Source organism: Prunus persica, chromosome G4 (genome assembly GCF_000346465.2).
Source record: "Prunus persica cultivar Lovell chromosome G4, Prunus_persica_NCBIv2, whole genome shotgun sequence".
NCBI classification, from domain to species: Eukaryota; Viridiplantae; Streptophyta; class Magnoliopsida; order Rosales; family Rosaceae; genus Prunus; species Prunus persica.
The window spans coordinates 18,058,058-18,079,583 of NC_034012.1; the positions used below are offsets into that span (position 1 = coordinate 18,058,058).

General features: G+C 34.6%; 3 protein-coding genes across 3 annotated transcripts; 1 reads left to right on the plus strand and 2 right to left on the minus strand.

Annotated features, from left to right (window-relative positions):
* On the plus strand, nucleotides 435-4,159 carry LOC18780949 (protein FAR1-RELATED SEQUENCE 6). The gene is made up of 4 exons (XM_020562371.1): nucleotides 435-3,517; nucleotides 3,617-3,718; nucleotides 3,840-3,953; nucleotides 4,073-4,159. The coding sequence occupies exons 1-4, from the start codon at nucleotides 1,223-1,225 to the stop codon at nucleotides 4,157-4,159; spliced, it is 2,598 nt and encodes an 865-aa protein (XP_020417960.1). The 5' UTR covers nucleotides 435-1,222.
* On the minus strand, nucleotides 6,993-7,902 carry LOC18781005. Its single transcript, XM_020562372.1, has 3 exons — nucleotides 7,624-7,902; nucleotides 7,435-7,528; nucleotides 6,993-7,348 (listed from the first exon to the last, which is right to left on the minus strand). Exons 1-3 carry the CDS (start codon nucleotides 7,900-7,902, stop codon nucleotides 6,993-6,995), a joined length of 729 nt encoding a protein of 242 aa, XP_020417961.1.
* Nucleotides 8,844-9,455, minus strand: LOC109948678. The gene is made up of 2 exons (XM_020562373.1): nucleotides 9,000-9,455; nucleotides 8,844-8,915 (listed from the first exon to the last, which is right to left on the minus strand). Exons 1-2 carry the CDS (start codon nucleotides 9,453-9,455, stop codon nucleotides 8,844-8,846), a joined length of 528 nt encoding a protein of 175 aa, XP_020417962.1.

Below are 21,526 nucleotides of genomic sequence, written 5' to 3' on the forward strand. Positions count from 1 at the left end.
TTTCCTTTGGAGAGTAGAGAGCGACTGAGAAATAGCACAGCTGTGAAGATTGAAGGTTTTTTGGTTGAGGAAGCTTGAGGGTGATATTGAAGAGTAGAGCACAGACGTGGGTGAGGGAGAGACAGAGAGAAGAGATGCAGTCTAAGAAGATGTGAGAGAGTATTTGGATTTTGGGGTTAAAGAGTGGGTAGGGTTGGAGAGAGAATTTGAAGGCTTTTGAAAAGAAAACCCATATAAACTTAAAGTTGGTGAAAAGAAAGGGCAGTATGCGAAGAAAGAAAAGAGGAGGAAAAAATGGGCTTTCACGGCGTGTAAAAAAAGCACGCCAGTAATAGGAATAACATTTACGGTGTGCACATTTAGCACGCCATAAATAGCATTATGTTTTATTTAAATTTTACAGCGTACATAGAAAGCACGCCATTAATAAAAGGGTAATGCTAGGGAGACCATCTAGTTGTACCATATTTTTGTACCAACTGATGTGGCTGATGAGTTGGCTATAATTTTTTAATTTTTAATTTGTACCATATTAAATGAGCTTTTAATTTTTAATTTTTTAATTTTATTATCTCTTCACTTTACAGAAACCTAAGCGGTGTAGGAAGTTTTGTTTCACGTATATTCAACTGGTTCTTCCTTACCTCTTCCCCTTCCTCATCCTTATCTTCTCTCTAATTTGCCAACGACGATAAATCATACCAGAGTTTTTCCTGACGCCTGTGACGACGGTAAGTTCATCTCTATTTCACTCTTAGGTTTTCTCTTGTTGGGTGATGATTGAAATTTTTGGATTGATTCTTTGAATCATTGAGATATTTGTATTACTCTTACGATCAGTATTGAATACTTTCATACTAATTGTATATCATGTTCAATATTTGTTTTGGGTCTCATAACTAGCCGTTTTTGGTTCTTTCTACAGATGGCTTGACATGCCTCCCTCCATACTTGAAGTCTTTGATTTTTTTTTTTTCTTGTTTTGAGTAATCTTATGTTACTGGGAGTTTTGTTTTCTCCTATCCGTATTCCCTTTTTGTGTCTTGTGTGTTGTGTTTGTTTTCTCCTATGCATATGGCACTCATGCAATTTTGCAAGTTCAAATAAAATACCATGGCTATAATATTACAATGGTTGCTGTGTTGAAACCTCTTTTTCCTTGCTTGTATGGATATGGGTCTTTGTAATTTATGTTGGTTGCTGTTTTGAAATCTCTTTTTCCATGCCTTCCATTACTATGCAGATCCTATTTTATTTTGTAATCATGTCTTCGAGTAGCTTTACGAGTTCATATATTAATCAAGAAGAAGATGGGGTTCAAATGGAAAAGAATGATGGTGAAGCAGTAAGTGAGGAGCCTGAATTGGAGAATAGAGAGAATGTGGAAGAGCCTCGAGTTGGGATGACTTTTAACAACATTGATGATATAGTTGTCTATTATAGAGAATATGGGAAGCAATTAGGGTTTCCCGTGAGGAAGAGAACATCACAAAAGGGAGATGAAGGAGAATTGAAATATGTGACTATTTCATGTGGTCGAGAAGGCAAATATAAGAGTAAATCAAGTAATGTCCTAAAGCCACATCCAAGTATAAAAATTGGTTGCAAAGCTAGAGTAAGAGCAGGTATAATCTTAGATGGAAGGTGGCAGATCAACTCTATCAACCTTGATCATAACCATGATATGAGTCCAACCAAGGCTCGTTATTTTCGATGTCATCGGACAATAAGTTCATATATGAAAAGGAGGATTGAGTTAAATGATAGAGCTGGAATAAGGTTAAACAAGAGCTATAATTCATTAGTGGTTGAAGCTGGGGGCCATGAGAATATCTCCTTTTTGGAAAAGGATTGTAGAAATTATATTGAAAATGTGAGACGATTACGGCTTGGGGAAGGCGATGCTACTGCAATCCAAACTTATTTTCTGAATATGCAAGCTCAAAATTCAAATTTCTTCTATGCAATTGATTTAGATCAAGATGGTCGGTTAAGAAATGTATTTTGGGCAGATGCAAGAAGTAGGGCGGCATATAAGGAATTTGGAGATGTTGTTACATTTGATACAACCTACTTGACGAATAAGTATGACATGCCATTTGCTCCATTTGTGGGGGTAAATCATCATGGGCAATCAATTTTACTTGGATGTGGGCTGATTTCAAGTGAAGATACTGATGCTTTTATTTGGTTGTTTAAGTCTTGGCTCACATGTATGCATGAGCACGCTCCTAGGGGAATAATTACTGATCAAGATAAAGCCATGAAAAATGCCATTGAGATTATTTTTCCTAATACTAGACATCGTTGGTGCTTGTGGCACATAATGAACAAGTTTCCTAGTAAGTTGAACCGTTACAAGCAATATGAAGCTATCATGTATGCCTTGCAAAGTATTGTGTATGGCTCATTGGAGAAGGTTGAGTTTGAAGAAGGTTGGGATGAAATAATTGAGAAATATGAGTTACAAGACAATGAATGGTTGGCTGGACTATATAATGAGAGACAACGTTGGGTACCATATTTTGTGAAAGATAGTTTTTGGGCAGGAATGTCTACCACACAACGAAGTGAAAGTATGAATGCATTTTTTGATGACCATGTAAATTCTAAGACTACTTTAAAACAGTTTGTGGAGCAATATGAAAATGCATTGAAAGTTAAGGTGGAAAAGGAGAAGCAAGAAGATTTTAAGTCTTCATCCATTGGTTTTGATTGTGGAACTCATTATAACATGGAGAAACAGGCTCAAGAGGTTTACACTATTTCCAAATATAAAGAATTTCATGAAGAATTAATAGGCAAAATGTATTGCGACTATGTTTCACATAAAGTGAATGGTGCAAATTTTGAGTACCAAATATCTGAGGATTTCATGATGGAAGGGAAAAAAAAGAGGCTTTATTTCAAGGTTTGGCTTAATGAAGATGACAATGAAGTCCAGTGCAATTGTCGCATGTTTGAGTTTAGAGGCATATTATGCCGTCATACAATATATGTTTTTCTTCGCCACAACATTGACTTGATTCCAGAAAAATATATAATGCGAAGATGGAGGAAGGATGTGAAAAGATGTCACACAAGGATTGAAATCAATTATGAAAGCTATAGTCTCGCACCTGAAGCACAACGATGTCATAAGATGCAAAAGGCTTTTGATGAGATTAAGGAATTGGCAAATGATTCTGACAATAAGTGCATGATTGTGATGACTTGGATGGATAATGTAAAGGAGGAACTCTCCAAACATAATGTTGTTTGTGGTAGTGATCAACCAAATCCTCAGTCACCTATTGGCAGGAACATTGAGAATGATGTTAGTTCAATTCCGAATGCAAGTCAATGTATTCTTACTCCCTTAGCAGCTAGAAAGAAAGGCCGTCCACCATTTAAAAGGAGGAAATCTCAGTTGGAACAAGCAGTTAGGAAGAAACAAGATAGTAAAAAGAAGAAACAAGAGAGTAACAAGAAGATCAAATCTTGTGGAAACAACACTAATGGAGAGAAAGAACTGAATGTATGCAATTAAAATGGATACATTTTTTATTATTATTTTCTAATGTATTATTCAATCAATAAAGTATTTTATTGTGACTGTCCTTGAGTTTTTATGCAGGATTTGCAGCCAACAGAATTTGATGATATTGGCCATATTGTTGGTTCATCTACTTCTAAAGGTGATGGTGTAGTTGGAACACAAGAGAGCATTGCTATGCAGGTATGACATGAATGTTTTGTTTTGATTGATTGTTTTTGTTTGTTAAAATTCATTATTAGTCATTTGCTCTAGTACTGATGATTCGCTAATTGTAACGACCAATATTATGGAAACATTGCAGGAAAATATGACCACATTTATGGGTTTTACTCAAACTGGTCAATTAAATCAGTTGTATAGAGAGTATGAGATAGGACATATGGCTCATCCAATCCTTCATGACAATCATTTTCTGGTAATAGAAAAGAAGTTTAATTTCAGAACTTTCCGTACTTTTTATTTATTTTATATTAAAATGTTGAATTTATATATTGTTTCCTCTTCCCTTTTTTTTTTTTTTTTTTTCATATTTAGGATCATCAATATCAATATTGGAATGAAGACTACAATATATACATGCCTAGCTTTAGTTCTGGAGGAAGTGGTGGCCAACGAAACTGATCATTGGAAGCAAAAGAATTGCAATTGCAGAAGTTGTTGACACTTTTGAACTTAAAAATTCCTTTTTTTTTTGTTAATGTAGACATTTTGCTGTTAGTGTTGTAATTGAAACGACCATATTGCACTTGAGATTGAATGGTTGTAGTTTGAGATTGGATTAAGGTTGCTACAACCTCTGATTGAATTAGGGTGCCACCCTTTTAGTTTGAGATTGGACCTGTTGTCTTGTTGCCAGAAATCATTTTTAGAGGTTTGTTCATATCCGTCAATCCCTGTTAAATCAGCCCATTATGATCAGAATTAGTCAAAAAGCAAGAAACCTCATTTGAAATCAAATACATTCTATATATCATAGAAGTGAAGCATACAACGGAAACAAATCCAGTTTGCAACAGGTCCCCAAAAGTGAGTCGTTTTTGGACCAACTGGACATTCAAGAATACTTGGAATGATGCCATATCACAGCTGCTTAGAATCTCTGTAAAGTCAGAAGAAGAAAAAGACCATTCACTAATGACAAGATACATAAGGGCAAAATCTAAACATAGCCCTCGTTTGCCATGAAAACTTTCATTTGCACAACAAGAATTCAACTTTCATGTGTTGGAATTGTAAACAACGAATGCACTAAAGCATCAAATGCATGATTAAGATAATGATTTTAATTGCTTAGATGAACATCAGAAATCATTGAAGCACTTCTTCAAACGATATACCCAATTGCAGTCATAAACATTTAAACACTAAAAGGACCAAGCGTTGTCAAGGAGATACGTTATGGCATGGTGCTTGCTTTGGCTACTGGAAAGCTTTGGAAAATGCATCATTGGAATGAGCAGAGGAAAGTGAGGGTGTTCCATGACTTGCTTGAAAAAGGTGAAATTAGAGTTGTTGCTAGGGAATAGATAGTTTCCATCATGATTTGATGGACGGCTTCATCAGTCTCTCCTTTCCATGGCTCTTGAACTTGAGATGAGCTTAGTTTGGGTTTGAAATAATAAGTTTATCGTACTATTGTGCCCTACAGTATTATTTCAACTAATCAGTCTCTTCTTCAAACGTTATACCCAATTGCAGTCACGGACATTTAAACACTGCAAAGAATGACCCATGATTTATCCTAACCAAAAAGAATCTCATATCTTCACGATGAAAGAAAAGCACTGAAGGAGACACACTGACCATAGAAGAATCAATTATGACGAACAAGTCCCAGAAAAGAAATAAGAGATCAGAGATGACATGGTTTGAGCCAGAGCAGAGATGGGTGGGCTTCGCTATCGCTGGAAACAGAGTCAACAATTACAAGTCACTCCAGACAAGTGAGTCGAATTGGAGAGCGAGCATGAATCCGAAGGAGTAGGCTGACGAATCAACCGATTGATGATCCGAGTTGTAGGAAAAACTCTGGTATGATTTATCGTTGTTGGCGGATTAGAGAGAAGATAAGGATGAGGAAGGGGAAGAGGTAGGGAAGAACCAATTGAATATACGTGAAACAAAACTTCCTACACCGCTTAGGTTTCTGTAAAGTGAAGAGATAATAAAATTAAAAAATTAAAAATTAAAAGCTCATTTAATATGGTACAAATTAAAAATTAAAAAATTATAGCCAACTCATCAGCCACATCAGTTGGTACAAAAATATGGTACAACTAGATGGTCTCCCTAGCATTACCCTTAATAAAAAAAAACAAACATGGCATGGATAGAAAGCACGTCGTAAACAATATAAGAAAAAATTCATTTACAGCGTGCAAAAATATAGCGCCATAAAAACCAACTTTTTACGACACGCAACATATGCACGCCGTAAATTCTTGATTTTCTTGTAGTGCTATTTGCACGCTATTTCAATAATAATTTGAATTTAAAGACACAACATAACAATGGGATAAAAAGACTATCCTTGAATGAATCAAATATTCAAATCAGATGAAGAAGTGGATGAGATATGTGGCTTGTCACAAGAAGGATTTCCTAATTTAGATTTAACAACAAACCACGCCTAGCAATCCTCGTAAAGTTCCATCTATAAGCCGTCAAGGAAGTCCTAATGCTGCGTTTGGATGAAGGAATTCTAATTTTCATAGAATTTGTAAATGACGGAATTTGTAATTACATCATTTCAAATTACGTCAATTCCAAATTTTCAGTGTTTGGATATCTTGTATATAGAATTTAGAAAATGACGGAAATTACAATTTCCCCTGTTTGGATAATCATAAAAGGAATTTTAAAACTAAAACTCGCAAAGGAGGCTTAAGAATAAAAAAGCATGCAATTGTTAGAACAAACTGAGAAACAAAGAGTTGATTTTGGCGGTACCCAAAAAACTGGTTGATAAAAGCAAGAGTGGTGCATGATAATAGGCCAAGCACCCATGTTCGAAACGTTATGGTTGGCTCTGATGGGTCATATGTGATTGGAACTGTTAGCCTAACTTGCTCAATTGGTTTTTCGTCCACTTCATCTTCTGTTTTTGCATCAACAAATGTTTGACAACATCAGTTAATTAATTGTAGATTTGATTGATAAAGTGTTGAATTTCTGAAAAATAGACAGTTGAAATGATAGCTTAAGATTTCAGAGAGAACATATTTGATAAAAGTAAAGCAGGTACCATTCAAATCTCTTAAACAAAAACATTCATAATCCACTACTGTTATTACTTGAAATTGTAATCAAGATAAAGTCATCTATATTACTAAAAAAAAAAAACGGTATCAGTAAATCAAAATAAATGAATCCAATCATTCCAACTACTGTTTAAGGTACTTGTAATTAAAAAATAATAATTAATAAAGATAACATGAGAATGAAAAAATGTGTTCTATGCCCTTGGTGAAATAAACATCAACACCATTCCCTTTTTTCTCTCAATTGGAAGTGTCTTCAACATGAGAAATTGTTTCTCATTTTCTATAAACCAAGTGCATGCCTTCAATTGTTCATCTGGATTAAGTTCTAGAATTGCATTAACTTCATCATATACTTCTAATGGATCATGCTTTTGTGTGGTAGCATTGATAAATTGTTTGAACGATGAAGCCATTTTAGCCACTAAATCAGCAAGAACATTAGGAGTACCTCTTTTCTTTGGTGGGCGAATTTCAGAAGATGGTTGATTTCTTTTCTTTGGACAGCTAGAATTGGGTGAGACATCATCAATGTGAGAATTCTCAAAACCTTGAGTATTAGCACCCAAGTCAACAAAATTATTCGGTTCGCTATCAGTGTCATAACCTCAGCAGCTTCAGAACATGTTTCAGCACCCTCTCCAGTAGCTCTATCTTTGCCACATAAATCCACTATATCATCCCAATTTGCAATTACTTTATATCGAAAAGTTCTAGCATCTTCCTGAGACTATCAGGAAAAAAAAAGAAGAGGTTAAATAACTGTAAATTTACCACAAAAAATATTCTAGTCATGCAAAAAGGTGTAATTCCATTGTAAATTACCTTCACATACTCATTCCAAACATTCTCTTCATCTATAGTGATCATCTTTTTTGTTGCATCCCAACTAAATCCACTCTGACTTAATATGTCACTGACTACAGCATAAAACCTTTTCCATGTCTTGACACGATTTTTAATGTTATCAGCACTTACTTCAATATTATATTGGGCAGACAATATGGCTGCAGCAGTGTTATAAGCAACTGATTTCCAACCACCATCTCCTTTGTGAACCATTTGGCATTCTTCTCTAAGTATCTCTGCTAATGAACGATCCATTTGTATGTTCCAACGTAAATAACATTTTTCTTCTCCTTCATGTTCATTACCTTGCTTCTCTTTCATTTTCCTCTGCTTTAGTTTGGTTGCTTTCTCTGCCATCTTATGTAATTGAAATAATTTCAACAACATTAATACACAACATTAACAAATTCATTCAAATTGCTAAAAATGTTAAAAATTCAATACATGAAGTAAACACTTATTCAAATTAAAACATTACAAAGTTCATGAAAAGTTCAAATTGAAAAATCATGAAATCGTTGTGCCTCTTGCTTGATAATCATGAAACATCTACAATGCTAACGTGTCACAGAAAGTAGTCCACTGATCAGTAACTTGAACACTTGTAATCCTATTTGCATTACCCTCTAATGTAGAATGATTTGATATCTCATGATCCACAGAAGCTAAAAACCCCAAATCTTGATCTTGTAACACAGGGTCATTATGTTGCTCGAGTCGGATAAAGTTATGCAACACAAAGCATGCATTTATAATCCTAATTTGGGTTTTGATGTCGAAAAATGAAGGGGTACACAGTATACTCCATCGTTTTTTTAACAACCCAAAGGACCTTTCAATTACATTCCTTGCAATTGAATGACGCAAATTAAATAATTCTTTGTAAGTTTCAGGCTGATTGTTTCCAGTCCATTCATTTAAGTGATATCTAGTTCCTCTGTACGGTGCCAAAAAACCTTGTCCATTAGCGTATCACGCATCCACAAGATAATAATTATCTACAATACAAAAAAGTTTTAAAGAATAGTTAGTTATTTATACCTAAGTTTGTGCTTAATTAACAACTAGTATGATAAAGCATCTCGCAAAATACGAGCGTCAAAAGCAGAACCCTCCCATCCGGATAGTACATAGATGAATTTTAGATCTGGATCACAAACTCCTAAAACATTGGTGGAAATATCTCCCTTTCTATTTCAATATCTTGGTCTGTCCTCAGCAGACATTGTTACTAGAATGTGAGTTCCATCTAATGCCCCTATACAATTCTAATGACATGAAATAAAAAACAAATAAGCAAATACTCTTAAATGTAATTACAAGAACATACTTTTCTTTAGTTATAGAATTACCTCAAACCGCTTCCACTTGTCTCTTTCTGATCCACTTATAGCACATGGATGAAGTTTCAAGTACTCTTCACTTATTCTCATCATAGCATGCAACACACTATTAAATTGTCGACTAATTGTTTCTTTAGAGCGATAATAATCAAAACCAATGACCGTAAACTTCAAGTTGTGAGCAAGTATATTTAAGAAAATAGCCACAGACTCTTCAATTGAAACATTTCTTGTTGGAGTCAATCCACCCTTCCCATGCAAAATAGTGCATAAACTCTTAAATGCATTCTTGCTAACTCGTAATTGTTCAATACAGTCAACCTCCCTCCCATTATACAGACGGTTCAAGTAACATCGTCTTTCTTGATCCCAATCAAGTGAAGGCTCTTTGACTAGATAAGTTTCATTATACCATGCTACAACTATAGCAATGACAGATGTAATGGTACCAAGAATAATTGACATTTTGTCCCTATTTCTTCTTTATCTCTAGTACGCTTGTGACTTAAACGTGTAAGAAAATTATCTACATCATCACTAGCCATACCTGTTTATATTTCCAAATAATCTTATCATATAGTCATATCAAACACCAACAAAAAGCCACACAATTTTAGCTAAGGTGGACCCATAATAACAAAATTGGCAGACTGAACATTCCATTCAATAACCAAATAGTGAAATTTATGGTAAAAGCTAAAAAAAGATTACCAAAACTCACCACCTAAAATTTCCAATAGTTAATTAAAGTTTTGGGATAGGGTTGATGGGGATACAAGACCATCAAGTTGTGTAAATTATAATAAATAAATATATGTACGTATTTATCTTAGCAAAGAAGTTTGCAGAGAGACCTATGAAATCGGATTGGAAAGTGACTTGGAGACAAATGAGACCTCTAAAATTGACCAATATACTTAGTTAAAGCAAAGCTAGAATATGCACATTTCAAGTTCCAAGGCATGCCAAAAACTGGTACAAAGCATAGAGGCAGATGTGGTATTCCCCATACACTGCTCCAAGGGCTACCAAAAACTGGTACACAACCAGTAAGTTTGAATCACCCAAACAACACAGCAACCCACACACAGCGTAACTCTCTTTAAGAGAAACCAAAGAAACCGACTAACAAACTCTCTTAAACCCAAAAGTTAGTCAAACAGAGAAAAGAGGAGACCATAAACAGAAACTACAAGAAATTATGCAGACTACAAGGTAAGCTATAATCTCCTCAGCAATAACAATTGAGGAACCCATATCATAAATACAGAGTAAAAATCTGCAACCAGAAAGTGCAGAAAACAATAATTTCATCAGATTAAAAAAGATGATAGATGGCAAAATACTGGAGCAAAACAGAGTCTTTGATTGAAAGATGATAGATGGCAAAATCTGAAAACCAAACACTCTCTATCATATTAAAAAAGATGATTAACTTCTATTTTTTTGGGTTGAAATTTAGTTTCAAAAAGAAACCAAAAGAGATCAGATAACAAAACAGAAAGTAGAGATAAACAATACACCGTGCAGAGAATAGAATACAAACATAAAGTAGAATACAAACAGAGCCCGGTCAAACCCATTATATAAAGAATCAGATAACAAAACAAAAGTAGAGATAGATCGATCAAACCCATTAAATTGAATACCCATCAATAATATCAACAAAAAAAAAAAATTGCAACTAGATTGAAAGCTCACCTGCGAAACTTGGATGGCCTGCCTTCTTCTCCCACTCTTAATAGAAAACTGATATAAGACCTGCGAAACTTGGATGGCCTGCCTTCTTCTCCCACTCTTGATAGAAAACTGATATAAGGTGTATTTGTTGGCGCGCAGCAAAAACAATTTCCCCCGCTCTTGAGATTTGCAGAATTCCACCAATTATGATAGGATTTAAACTCGGGATTTTGGATTGGGAAATCCCTCCATATTTCCCGCAAGGGATTTGCCAAACGCATGGAGTTCCCTTTTCCATCGGTGAAGTCCCGATTTTTTTTTTCAAATCCCGTCTTTATAAATAGATGAAAGAACTGATCACATAGAAGAGTTTGAATGATAGGCAAACCTAGAACGTTGTGTACAGCTATCTATTTATACTGTATCAATTACATGAGTTTGAATCACAATCAAATACAAAACAATGCCTATTTACGAGCTATTTAATAATAATTTGAATTTAAGGACACAACATAACAATGGGATAAAGGGACTATTCTTGAATGAATCAAATATTCAAATCAGATGAAGAAGTGGCTGAGAAACGTGGTTGTCATTGGAAATTAATAATAAACTAATTCATTTAAACACAAGTGGCTGAGATCAAGGTCTAAAATATCGATGATATCGGAAATATTGGTAAAAACAAGGAAATTTTGATGGAAATATCGGGATATTATCGATATTAATAAAAATTGAATAAAGACCACGAAAATTGTAAGAAAAACTCGAAAATTTTTATTAAAAATTTGGAGGATGTTTATTTAGTCAATTGTCTATTAGTTTATCACAAAAAATTGGAAGGAAATGCATTGCATGATGGATTTAACTGATTTAAATTGATTATATAGCGAGCTGACAAACACTGTGAGTGTAGAAAATATGTTGTAATTGATGAAAGAAGATTAAACACACCATAATCATTTATATATAATGATTTACTACAATATTTTTTACACTTTATATATTGCATGGTAAGATACATGAGTGACTTAGTACCACATAGAGTTCCTATGAGGTTCAAAATTTTCACTATCTTCATCATCTCCATGTGTAGAGTAAGTGTATTATGAAGGGTAGTCATCAAATGATAAATCCCCAAAATAGTTTTGCATATAATTGTTAACATGCCACTCATATGGATCTGAGATTGGTTGATATTGTACATGAGCAAAATCATTTGAAGATTGAGTCTCGGATTCTTTCCATTAGCTACTCGATTCTATCCCAAAAGGAATGGGATATGAAGGGTAGGGAAATGGTTGGTTATGAGTATAACCATAGTTACTATTTTTCACTCCAACAGAGTCCGAAGTTATAGATAGCGAGTCATCTTCTTGACTTGACAAAATCCCTTTGCCTCTGTCTCTACGAGTATAGTCCTTCCCTATGGCACCAATTCTGGGTCCTGCTTGCCTACTCCTATGGTCCTTATCTTGAGTTGCATGCGTGAAGTTTGCCTCACCAGTGAAGGGGCTCATAAATCCAGAAGGTGGTCCAACATAGTTTCCATATCCATCACTACCTCCAGCTCCACTATATCCTTAATCATTCCCACCTCCAGTGATAGGTGAGTCTCCCTGATCTTGTACTAGAGCTATCATTAGTATCAACAGGATCTTGTGGTTTTATAGGATTGGAAGAAGGTGGAATTCTAGTGTTTCTTGGTCTTGGGCGTAAAAGTTCTTCCAACAAGTCAGCACTGCTAGATCCCACTTCCTCCTCTGATACTCTTTCTACATTTATCCCTTCATTACATGCTTTTTCAGCAACTCTTAGAGCTGGGTTGCCTTCATCATCATCTAAATGAAGAGGTTCGATCCATTGATAAAGTTGGTTACCCTCTATATCATCATCTTCAGCAGCAATATCAAACACATCTAGTGGGTCACCAAGGTCAACATGATCTATTTCTGCTTCCTTATCTCAAATTTGAAGCTTCATGTTGTAGTAGTATTAAACTAATTTTTCCAACCTATTATAAGCCAACCTATTTCTTTGCTTTGTGTGTATGAGTGCAAATGTACTTCAATTTCTTTCACAAGCAGACGAGGAAGTTGTTTGTGATAATACTGTGATTGCTAACTTTCTCAGAGTTGGTGCATCAGTCCCATACATGATCCACCATTCAGTTATAATGAAAAATAATGTTGATAATTCTAATAACTCCAACAAATACTATTATAAACTGATAGTGAAACATGTTTACACTCACTAGGAGACATTTTTGTTCAAGCAACAACTGATGTTGGTTCTCCAAAAGTTCTTCTTGCATATTTAAACCATGTTAGCTAAGTTCAATAAATCGTGTTAGTTTAATCCAACAATGTAATTATTATAATTTAAGTAATTGTGTACCTCATTTCCAAATTGGCCAACTGCTGGTGATGTAGGGTCTAATTTAGAGTATACATTGTGTACAGCACGTATAAGGGTACCATCATCTCCAACACCGGGTCTGTATTGGTACCAAGGATTCAAATAATATGCTGTTCAAAGAAACACATACTCTAATAAGAGAAGTAATACTTATGCAACTAAAGAAATGAATTGCAAATTATGACATAATTTATACCTGTTGCATGAAAATCATGGTATAATGTTTTATACTATCGGTCATCAATTATCTTTATGACCCACCTTGTACCATGTTTTCTTTCCAAGTCCTCATTCACTGCACGCAACAACTCATATATTGCCCCCATAGTAGGATACACCTCTGTGTCAACGATCCTTTAAACTTTGTAAAGAGGTTCAAATACTTGGCACACATGTTTTGATTGAGTCCAAAAAGCATGATCAAGCACTGTACTTTCCACCATACGACTTGCATTTGAGCGGCTGAAATTGTGGTTGACCTAATTGTCGCTAGTGAATAGTTGCTTCAACCTTGATTTATTCTTAAGTAGTCTGTCAAAAGCAATATAGTTGGTGGAAAATTGAGTGGTAGCTAGACGAATAATTTTTCCTTTGCAAAATTCACGCATCTTTGCCAACAACCAACCATGATTGTAAATATAATTTGTGATCGTTCTAGCTCTTTTTATGACATTAGCAATATTCTCTCCCTTCCCCATTACCTCAAACATGAGATCAATACAATGTGCTGCACATGATGTCCAAAATACATTATGATGCTTCATTAACTTTTTTTCGGCTTTGACAAATGCAGAACCATTGTCGATCATGACTTGGACAATATTATGCCCTCCCACCTCCATGATTACATCCCTTAGTAGTTTGTAAATATACTTGTAGTTCTTTATATGGTATGAAGCATCAACGAACTTCAAAAAAAAATTCGCTTTCCCTTGGAGTATACCATGAAGTTTATGATAGACAATCTGGTCGGGCCAGTCCCTCCGTCACACATGATTGTGCAACCATTAGTTTCCCAATTTGACCTCAACTTGTTGACATACTCGCTAATGTCTTTATACTCTAAATTAGGGAGTGGGAGGTTGTACTCCAACACTGGCCTGTTGACATCCCAATACCATATTTTTGAAATGATGTGATGATGCCTTCTCAGCAGGGACATTTTCATTGATAAAGAACTTGCTAATTAAATGCCTCATTCCCTCATTCACATTACCTCCAGTGAAATAACTCCAAACACTCTTTTAGCGTGCTTTGAATGGCTTATATAAACTTGGGGCCATTGGTGGTGTTGGTTGTGATTCTATAACACTTGCTCCCCGTCTCATCTGTGCACCACCAATTGTCCCGGAACCTTGTGTTCTATTAGGAAGTTTGTGGAGGTGTTCTCTTTTCCATGTTTGGAGGCACGTAATGCTTGTTTGAAATTGTGTCACTCTTCATGTAACAACCCGGTCCTTCATTAATTTTTAATTATTAAATTATTAGAGAAAAAGACAATTTTGCCCCTATAATAAATTATTAGGGAAAAACGTGAATTTTGACCAGGAAGGAATTTAGAAATTTTGATTATACCTTTGCATAGAGCACGTCGAGATGAGTTCGTAGACACGTAGTGGGCTCAAAACGGAGTTGTAACGAAGACGTTACGATCAAAAGAAGTTTAGTGGCATAACTGTAAATATTTCAAAGTTCAGTTTTAAAATTCTGATTTTCTCCTCCCCCCTCAGAAGTTTCACGACCAGCCAATTTCTCTCCTCCACCACCGCCACCACACACCTCTGTTCTTGACGGCACTGGTCCCGTTAGAACCGCTTCACTTCCCTCTTCGATTTCCGTCCGGTCCCAGCCTTGATCCGCCTGGCGTGGTCGCTGCAATCAGCCATGAAACAGGCGGTGTTGGTAGTTTTTTTAGTAAACTTTCGGGAGCTTGTTCGGATGCCTCCGGCCACCAAATCTTTCAAATTTGGTATGATTTTCTATCCTTTCAACGTGTTCTAACTGCTGGTTGTGTTATTTTTGAAAAATTTATGCGTTTAATTGGTTGATTAAGCGATTGAAGTTTTGGCCAGATTTGGCCTTCGATTCCGGCCACTTCTGGCCACTGTTTGGGGTAGGCCCAAGAACAAAAATGGTTCCAAATAGGGTGTTTTACCTAGGGAAGGAAGCTTGGCCTTCAACCTTGAAGTTTTCCAGCCACCGAAATTTATCTAGACACCCACACACTGCCGGTGCGTGTGGCGGCCCATGGGCTGGGTGGTGGTCCGAAATTTTGTTATAAAATTATCCTTATGTTGTTACGAGCTCGTAGGAATTCACAGATCTCAATTCGGACAATGTTTGAACCCCGAACATATATTGCATATTGTGCGATTTTCGGGTTCAATACGTTTGAGATCGTAGTCAATTTCTTATATGTTGATCTATGTAATTCCAGGATTGTGTAGGATTCAGTGGATTGTGAATCGGAGTCCCGAATACTCCGAAAAGGCAAACCCTAGGGCTAGGTTTATAGTAACCTTCCAATCGTGCGATCGTGAGTAGTCCGATCGTCCGATTGAGACCAGAGCATGTTAGAACCTCTAGGAACTCTTGGATCAGAATTTTGAGGTTCTGGACCCACGGGGTCCCAGGTTGACTTTTTGGGACTTATCGCTTTTTGAGTCTCGAGGCACTTCTAGACTATTCTAATCAGTGGAAAAGTTTACATAGGCTTGAGAATGACCTTCAATTCCATGCACACACTTCTAGGAGCACAGTGCCAGTACTTTGGATTAAATAATGAGGATGAGCTCCATAGAATATGTTTAAGCTTTTAGAAAGTTCATGTGCGTGCGAGTGTTCAATTGGTTTATTTATGGTCTTAATTCCTTGATTTTATGTGAATTCATGTTGAGTATTTAATTATAGGTTGATTTATCACATGCTTATATATTCATATGGTTAATTATGTTGTAAGATTATTAATATAATATTTGAATGGTATGTTAATCAGAGATCGATATGGTTAACATACTAGCTAAGTGTTTAATATATGTATATTCAGTAGTTGAAAAGGATGAATCATAGCACTTGGCTTTCATCAGATTGTGGCATATAAATGTATATATATTTTAAGTTTAGTTGAGAACAAGTTTGTGGAAAGTTGATATAAAAGCCAGGTTATGGTTTTCAATCTCACCACGAGGGTGCGTTATTTTGATAATGCCTCAAGAGTTTCGGGGATGCCTAAACCGTGTGGTGCGAGGATTGCGGCTCGGATTGAAGTGGTATCTCCGAGACCTGCGAGGATTGCGGCTCAAATTGAAGTGTTATCTCTGAGACATGAGAGGACTACGGCTTAGATTGAAGTATTATCTCTGAGACCTGCGAGGAATGCTGCTCGGATTGAAGTGGTATCTCCAAGACCTGCGAGGATTGCGGCTCAAATTGAAGTATTATCTCTGAGACCTACGAGGAATACGGCTCAGATTGAAGTGGTATCTCCGAGACCTGTGAGGATTGCGGCTCAGATTGAAGTGTTATCTCTGAGACATGCGAGGAATGCGACTCGATTAACTTTATGTTTCCGAGACCTGCGAGGATGAAATTGATGGTGTTAAAGGAATTGACGAATCAGAAATAAGGGTACGCCTAGGTGAAGAGAATTTAAGTTCTGAAAAGCTTTTAAACTAAATTAAGGATTTTATACAGTTACCATTATTTTTTTAAGTGTCACATTTGTTTTACAAGCGATAGATGGAAATATATATAGATTCTAATCAAGGTATTGATATATATTATATATATATATATATATTTGTTTTTGAACTTTACGTGAGTTCGATACAAGGGTGTTCAGAGCTTATAATCTTTAACTTAGGTTATTTTATTTTATTATGTTCATTTATCTTTATCTTGCATTATTTTATATAGTATTAAACATCTTGAGTTTTTTTATAGCATATTTTGCCTCATGAGTCTTAGAGTTATGCGGACCGTGGGAGAGAGAATTGCGGATCAGGTTGACCAGATGTCTCCTAAGTCCAGTGAGGATTACAGGGCAGGACGTGTCACCAATGGTGTCACGAGGAATTGATGGTTATGGCTTTCCAAGCATGATTTACTTGAATTACTGAGCCCTGGGGGCAGAATGATATACTATTGTTTTCTTAGATATAATTTAAAGCATGTTGGCAGTTGAGTTATATAAATGTTTGATGACAGGTGAAAATTTTGGGAAATGAGTAAATTACAGGGGAAACTCTGCCAAATTTTCTGCAGAAGATAATCTTATTTTAAAAGTGGATTTTTAGTTAGAAAGGCAGTGTCTTTGTGCCTGGAATTATCCAGGTGTCGGACACTCACAGGGTTCAGCTCGGATTCCAAAGTGGAATTTGGGTTGGGTCCTGTCACTCCAGGTCCCATGTCATCATCACATTCGTCCTCATCGTCATCATCATCACTGTCAACTGCTTGGCCAATGACTTCTCCCCGTAACCCAACTCAAATATTTTCCGTTCCGTATGTTTTCTTTTCCTTCTGGTGTTGTTTATTTTTTAATAATGTGGTGATGTATGTCTTCACTTCTGGGGGAACATGATCACATCGTTGGACATTCTTTCCTAGATCTAATCCACTAAGATGGTACTTAAGTCGTGTCACTCCACCACTCTTCATTACCTGACCACAATATTTTCAAAGTGTGCCATGTTTGTTTTCGTCTATTGGGTCTCCATGTTCCCAAGCTGGATCACATTTAGTAACTCCACTAGACATCTTAAATGTACCTATATTTATTTGTCATGGAAATTAGGTAATTATTTTTTGGCAAAAAAATATAGTAGTGACGGTTATATAAGAGAACCTAAATAATAAAGTTATTCTATGGAAGAATTAAATAGGAAGTAAAGAAAATGATTGTAGGAATTTAAGTAATTACGAAATAATATGGAATAATAAAACCTAATAATGAATAATAATCCAATTCGATAATAAAATAATAAATAACATTAAACTTATTAAAATTATTCTAGGGAATAATTATACAACATTACTTAATTACTTCAAAGAATTAACATGCAAGTATTATTTGGTTCTCATATCACATGCACTGGTCCACAAAATTTTTTTGTTGTTGTATAAATTACAATAATATGAATATAAGTTTGTAAACTTACCTTAAATATGGAACCCTTTGTGTAAAGGCCAAATAGAATCTGCATTGACCAACAAGAAAACAATAATTAAACAAATGTAACAAAATGTGATGAAAGCATATAAAGTCTTTAATAATGAATTTAGAGACAATAAACACACATGTAAGTGACCAAATAAAGAATAGAAAAATTCAAAACCACATGCCATTGACTAAGTAATTAATTGACACAATTTAAAATATATTACCACCAAAAATTTGGAATAGATAATAATAAACATGCAAATTAAATAACAATAATGAATGAGAATAACTTACTATAGTTCAAATTTTTTCAAACTTGCGGGGAAATTGAGAATAACATAAGCATTATGTTTTGTTTTGGAGAGATGTTGAGAAAGAAGGGACGACATGGGACCATTTGATTTATTTGTATATAGAAATAGGACTACCTAATTATATATATTGAAATATGACTACAATTGATTAGTTAGATGAGTGGTTGAATGGTGGGGTAAGTGATGTAAGTTGAAACGTGGTGAATAGTTCAAAAATTGAAATTTGAAAAGGAAAAGTCAAAGATTGATTCTCATATGAAAATTTTATTCTTGCAAAAAGAGTTCAAAACAAAACAATATAAATATAAATATTTTAGCATATTATCACAAAAACATAAGTGATATGGTGGTTAAGGTGTTGGGAGGAGTGAAATAGGAGGGGTTCAAATCCCCTTTGTGTTTTGTTTTTGAAAAATTTAGATATTATAGCGATATTTTGAAAAAATATTGCTGAAGTGTGAGCAAAATTATCGACATCAATATTTTTCGATATTATTGATATTTATACAATATGTGCGTGGATATGTTTCGAAATATCCGTGATTCGAAAAAATGATAATATCCTTGATATTTCGTAGATATTATCGATATTTTAGACTATGGCTGAGATACATGAATATAAATATTTATCAACATAAATATAGAAATTTTCGATATTATAGCGATATTTTGGTAAAATATTGCTGAAGTGTGAGCAAAATTATTGACATCAATATTTTCTGATATTATCGTCGATATTATCGATATTTTAGACTATGGTTGAGATACATGAATATAAATATATTATCGACATAAATATAAATATTTTCGATATTATAGCGATATTTTGACAAATTATTGCTGAAGTGTGAGCAAAATTATCGACATCGATATTTTTCGATATTATCGATATTTATATGATATGTGCATGGATATGTTTCAAAATATCCGTGATTCAAAAAAAACGATAATATTGTCGATATTTCGTCGATATTATTGATATTTTATACTATGGCTAAGATACACGACTTCTCACTGAAAATTAACAATAGGCGGTTTATCACTGAAGAATGAAAACAATAAACCCTGAAAATAAAGTTGGTTGGAATATGAATTTTGTTGAATTGATCACAAGAAAATGCAATAAAAGGACTAAGATCAAACCACAATAGCAAAGGGTTACAGCTTGAAAACACTACCTGGGCTACAACCCACCATATATAGCCTTGCAGTTCCGCCAATGGTTATATTTTGAATATAACTTACAATCCTTTCATGCCATAAGGATTATTTCTGGTTTGCTTAAAGGATTTGCATTATGAAGAAGTTTTAATTTTGGCAACCAATCAGAATATTTGTCTAATTATATCTATTCATGGTTCTTTTAAAGGTTTCAACATTGAAACAATAGAGAAAGTTGTTAAGGAGGATTTAATTTGTTTGTTGATTGCTTTATAGTTTGCTTGTGAATGAAGGGGTGTAATCAATAATATTGCAATTGTTAGCATTGTTGTTTGTGCATAAAGTTTTATCCATTTTATCATTGAATGATATTCACATAAAGCTATGTAATTTATTAGACAACACTTGATTTTGGGAGCTTTTAGTTTTAGAATTTTAGTTTTATATGTAGATATGCGTTGAGTAGTGATTTATAGTTTGTTTAATTGCTTAAAGGTCATTACTGGCTTAGTTGGTTTAGTTTTCCATTGATTTGATGCAGTTTTTACAGTAAAGCTTCTTGTCTATTTTAGTTTATAGTAATATGTTTTGTTTGATTATTGAGACAGGTGATGCAACTGTTAAATGCTTCAGTTTAGAATCATAATATATTGATGGGCTTACAGTTCACATATTTGGTGCAAATGATACATTGATTTGTTCATGTCTTGTTGGAGTTTCATTTGAAAAAGGATTTTGTGTATGTAATTCTAGATACCATGTTTGATTGAAATTGAGCATGTGTGTCTTTAATTCTGCATAGATATTCTTATTTGACATAAGCTTATTCTTAGGGTTGTTGGTTTAATCTCTTGGCCATTAAAGAATGTTCGCATAAGTTTCATATGATTACGTCTAGTTATGATGTGTGTGCCCTAGTGGAAGAATGTAATCAGTATTAGGACATCACACACATTGTAATTAGTTTGAAGTTGTGTTCACGTACATTGAGTTTAAGTCCAACTCATCGTGCTGCTAATAAGGTATGTGATTAAGTATCCTACTAAGTTAAGGATTCCTAGTTCCATATTATATCAGGTTTGCTTGGTGATGAAGTAGAGTCCTATTTAAATTTGTTGATGGGAAGAATTCACTTACAATTACACATAAAATACTCATAACCCATTTAGAAATAGTATGGTCAAGGGCTTGCAGAAGGAAAAAGACTTTTGTGTTGCTCGTATGGCTACAGGGGTTAGTGTCTTTAGTTGTTTATGTAATTATGTTCTAACACATAACCCCCTAGATTTTTTTCCTATTCAATTTAACACCTAAACTGTTCTATAATTGTCAATTTCATCCAAATTGCCATGATAAAAGCAACGTGAGACTCACATGGGTCATAATTTGAGGCAATTTTGTCCTTGTAAGAGTCACATCCCTTTTCCATAAAATCCCAATTAGATTTAGGGCACAAACACTTTACCCAAATCGATTTATAGTTCATACATAAAAAAGTAGCACAATACCTCAATACTACTAATAATATTAATAGAGTTAATAATGTGATTGAAAACCTCCAATCTTTTAATGAAGGCTAAACCTAACAATTTTATTAAAATCATGACCATCATGTGGATACTAAAGGAAGCACTTGAAATCACAAGAAATAATAATTTAAGCTGTTTTATACCATTTTTATTAATATTGATAATTATAGTATTTTCTAGTATTTAGAAATTTGTGCAGCCCGAACGTAGCTTCTTGTTGTGATCGAAGATATGATTAGCAAGCTTGAATTGCTTAGAACTTTATTCTTATCG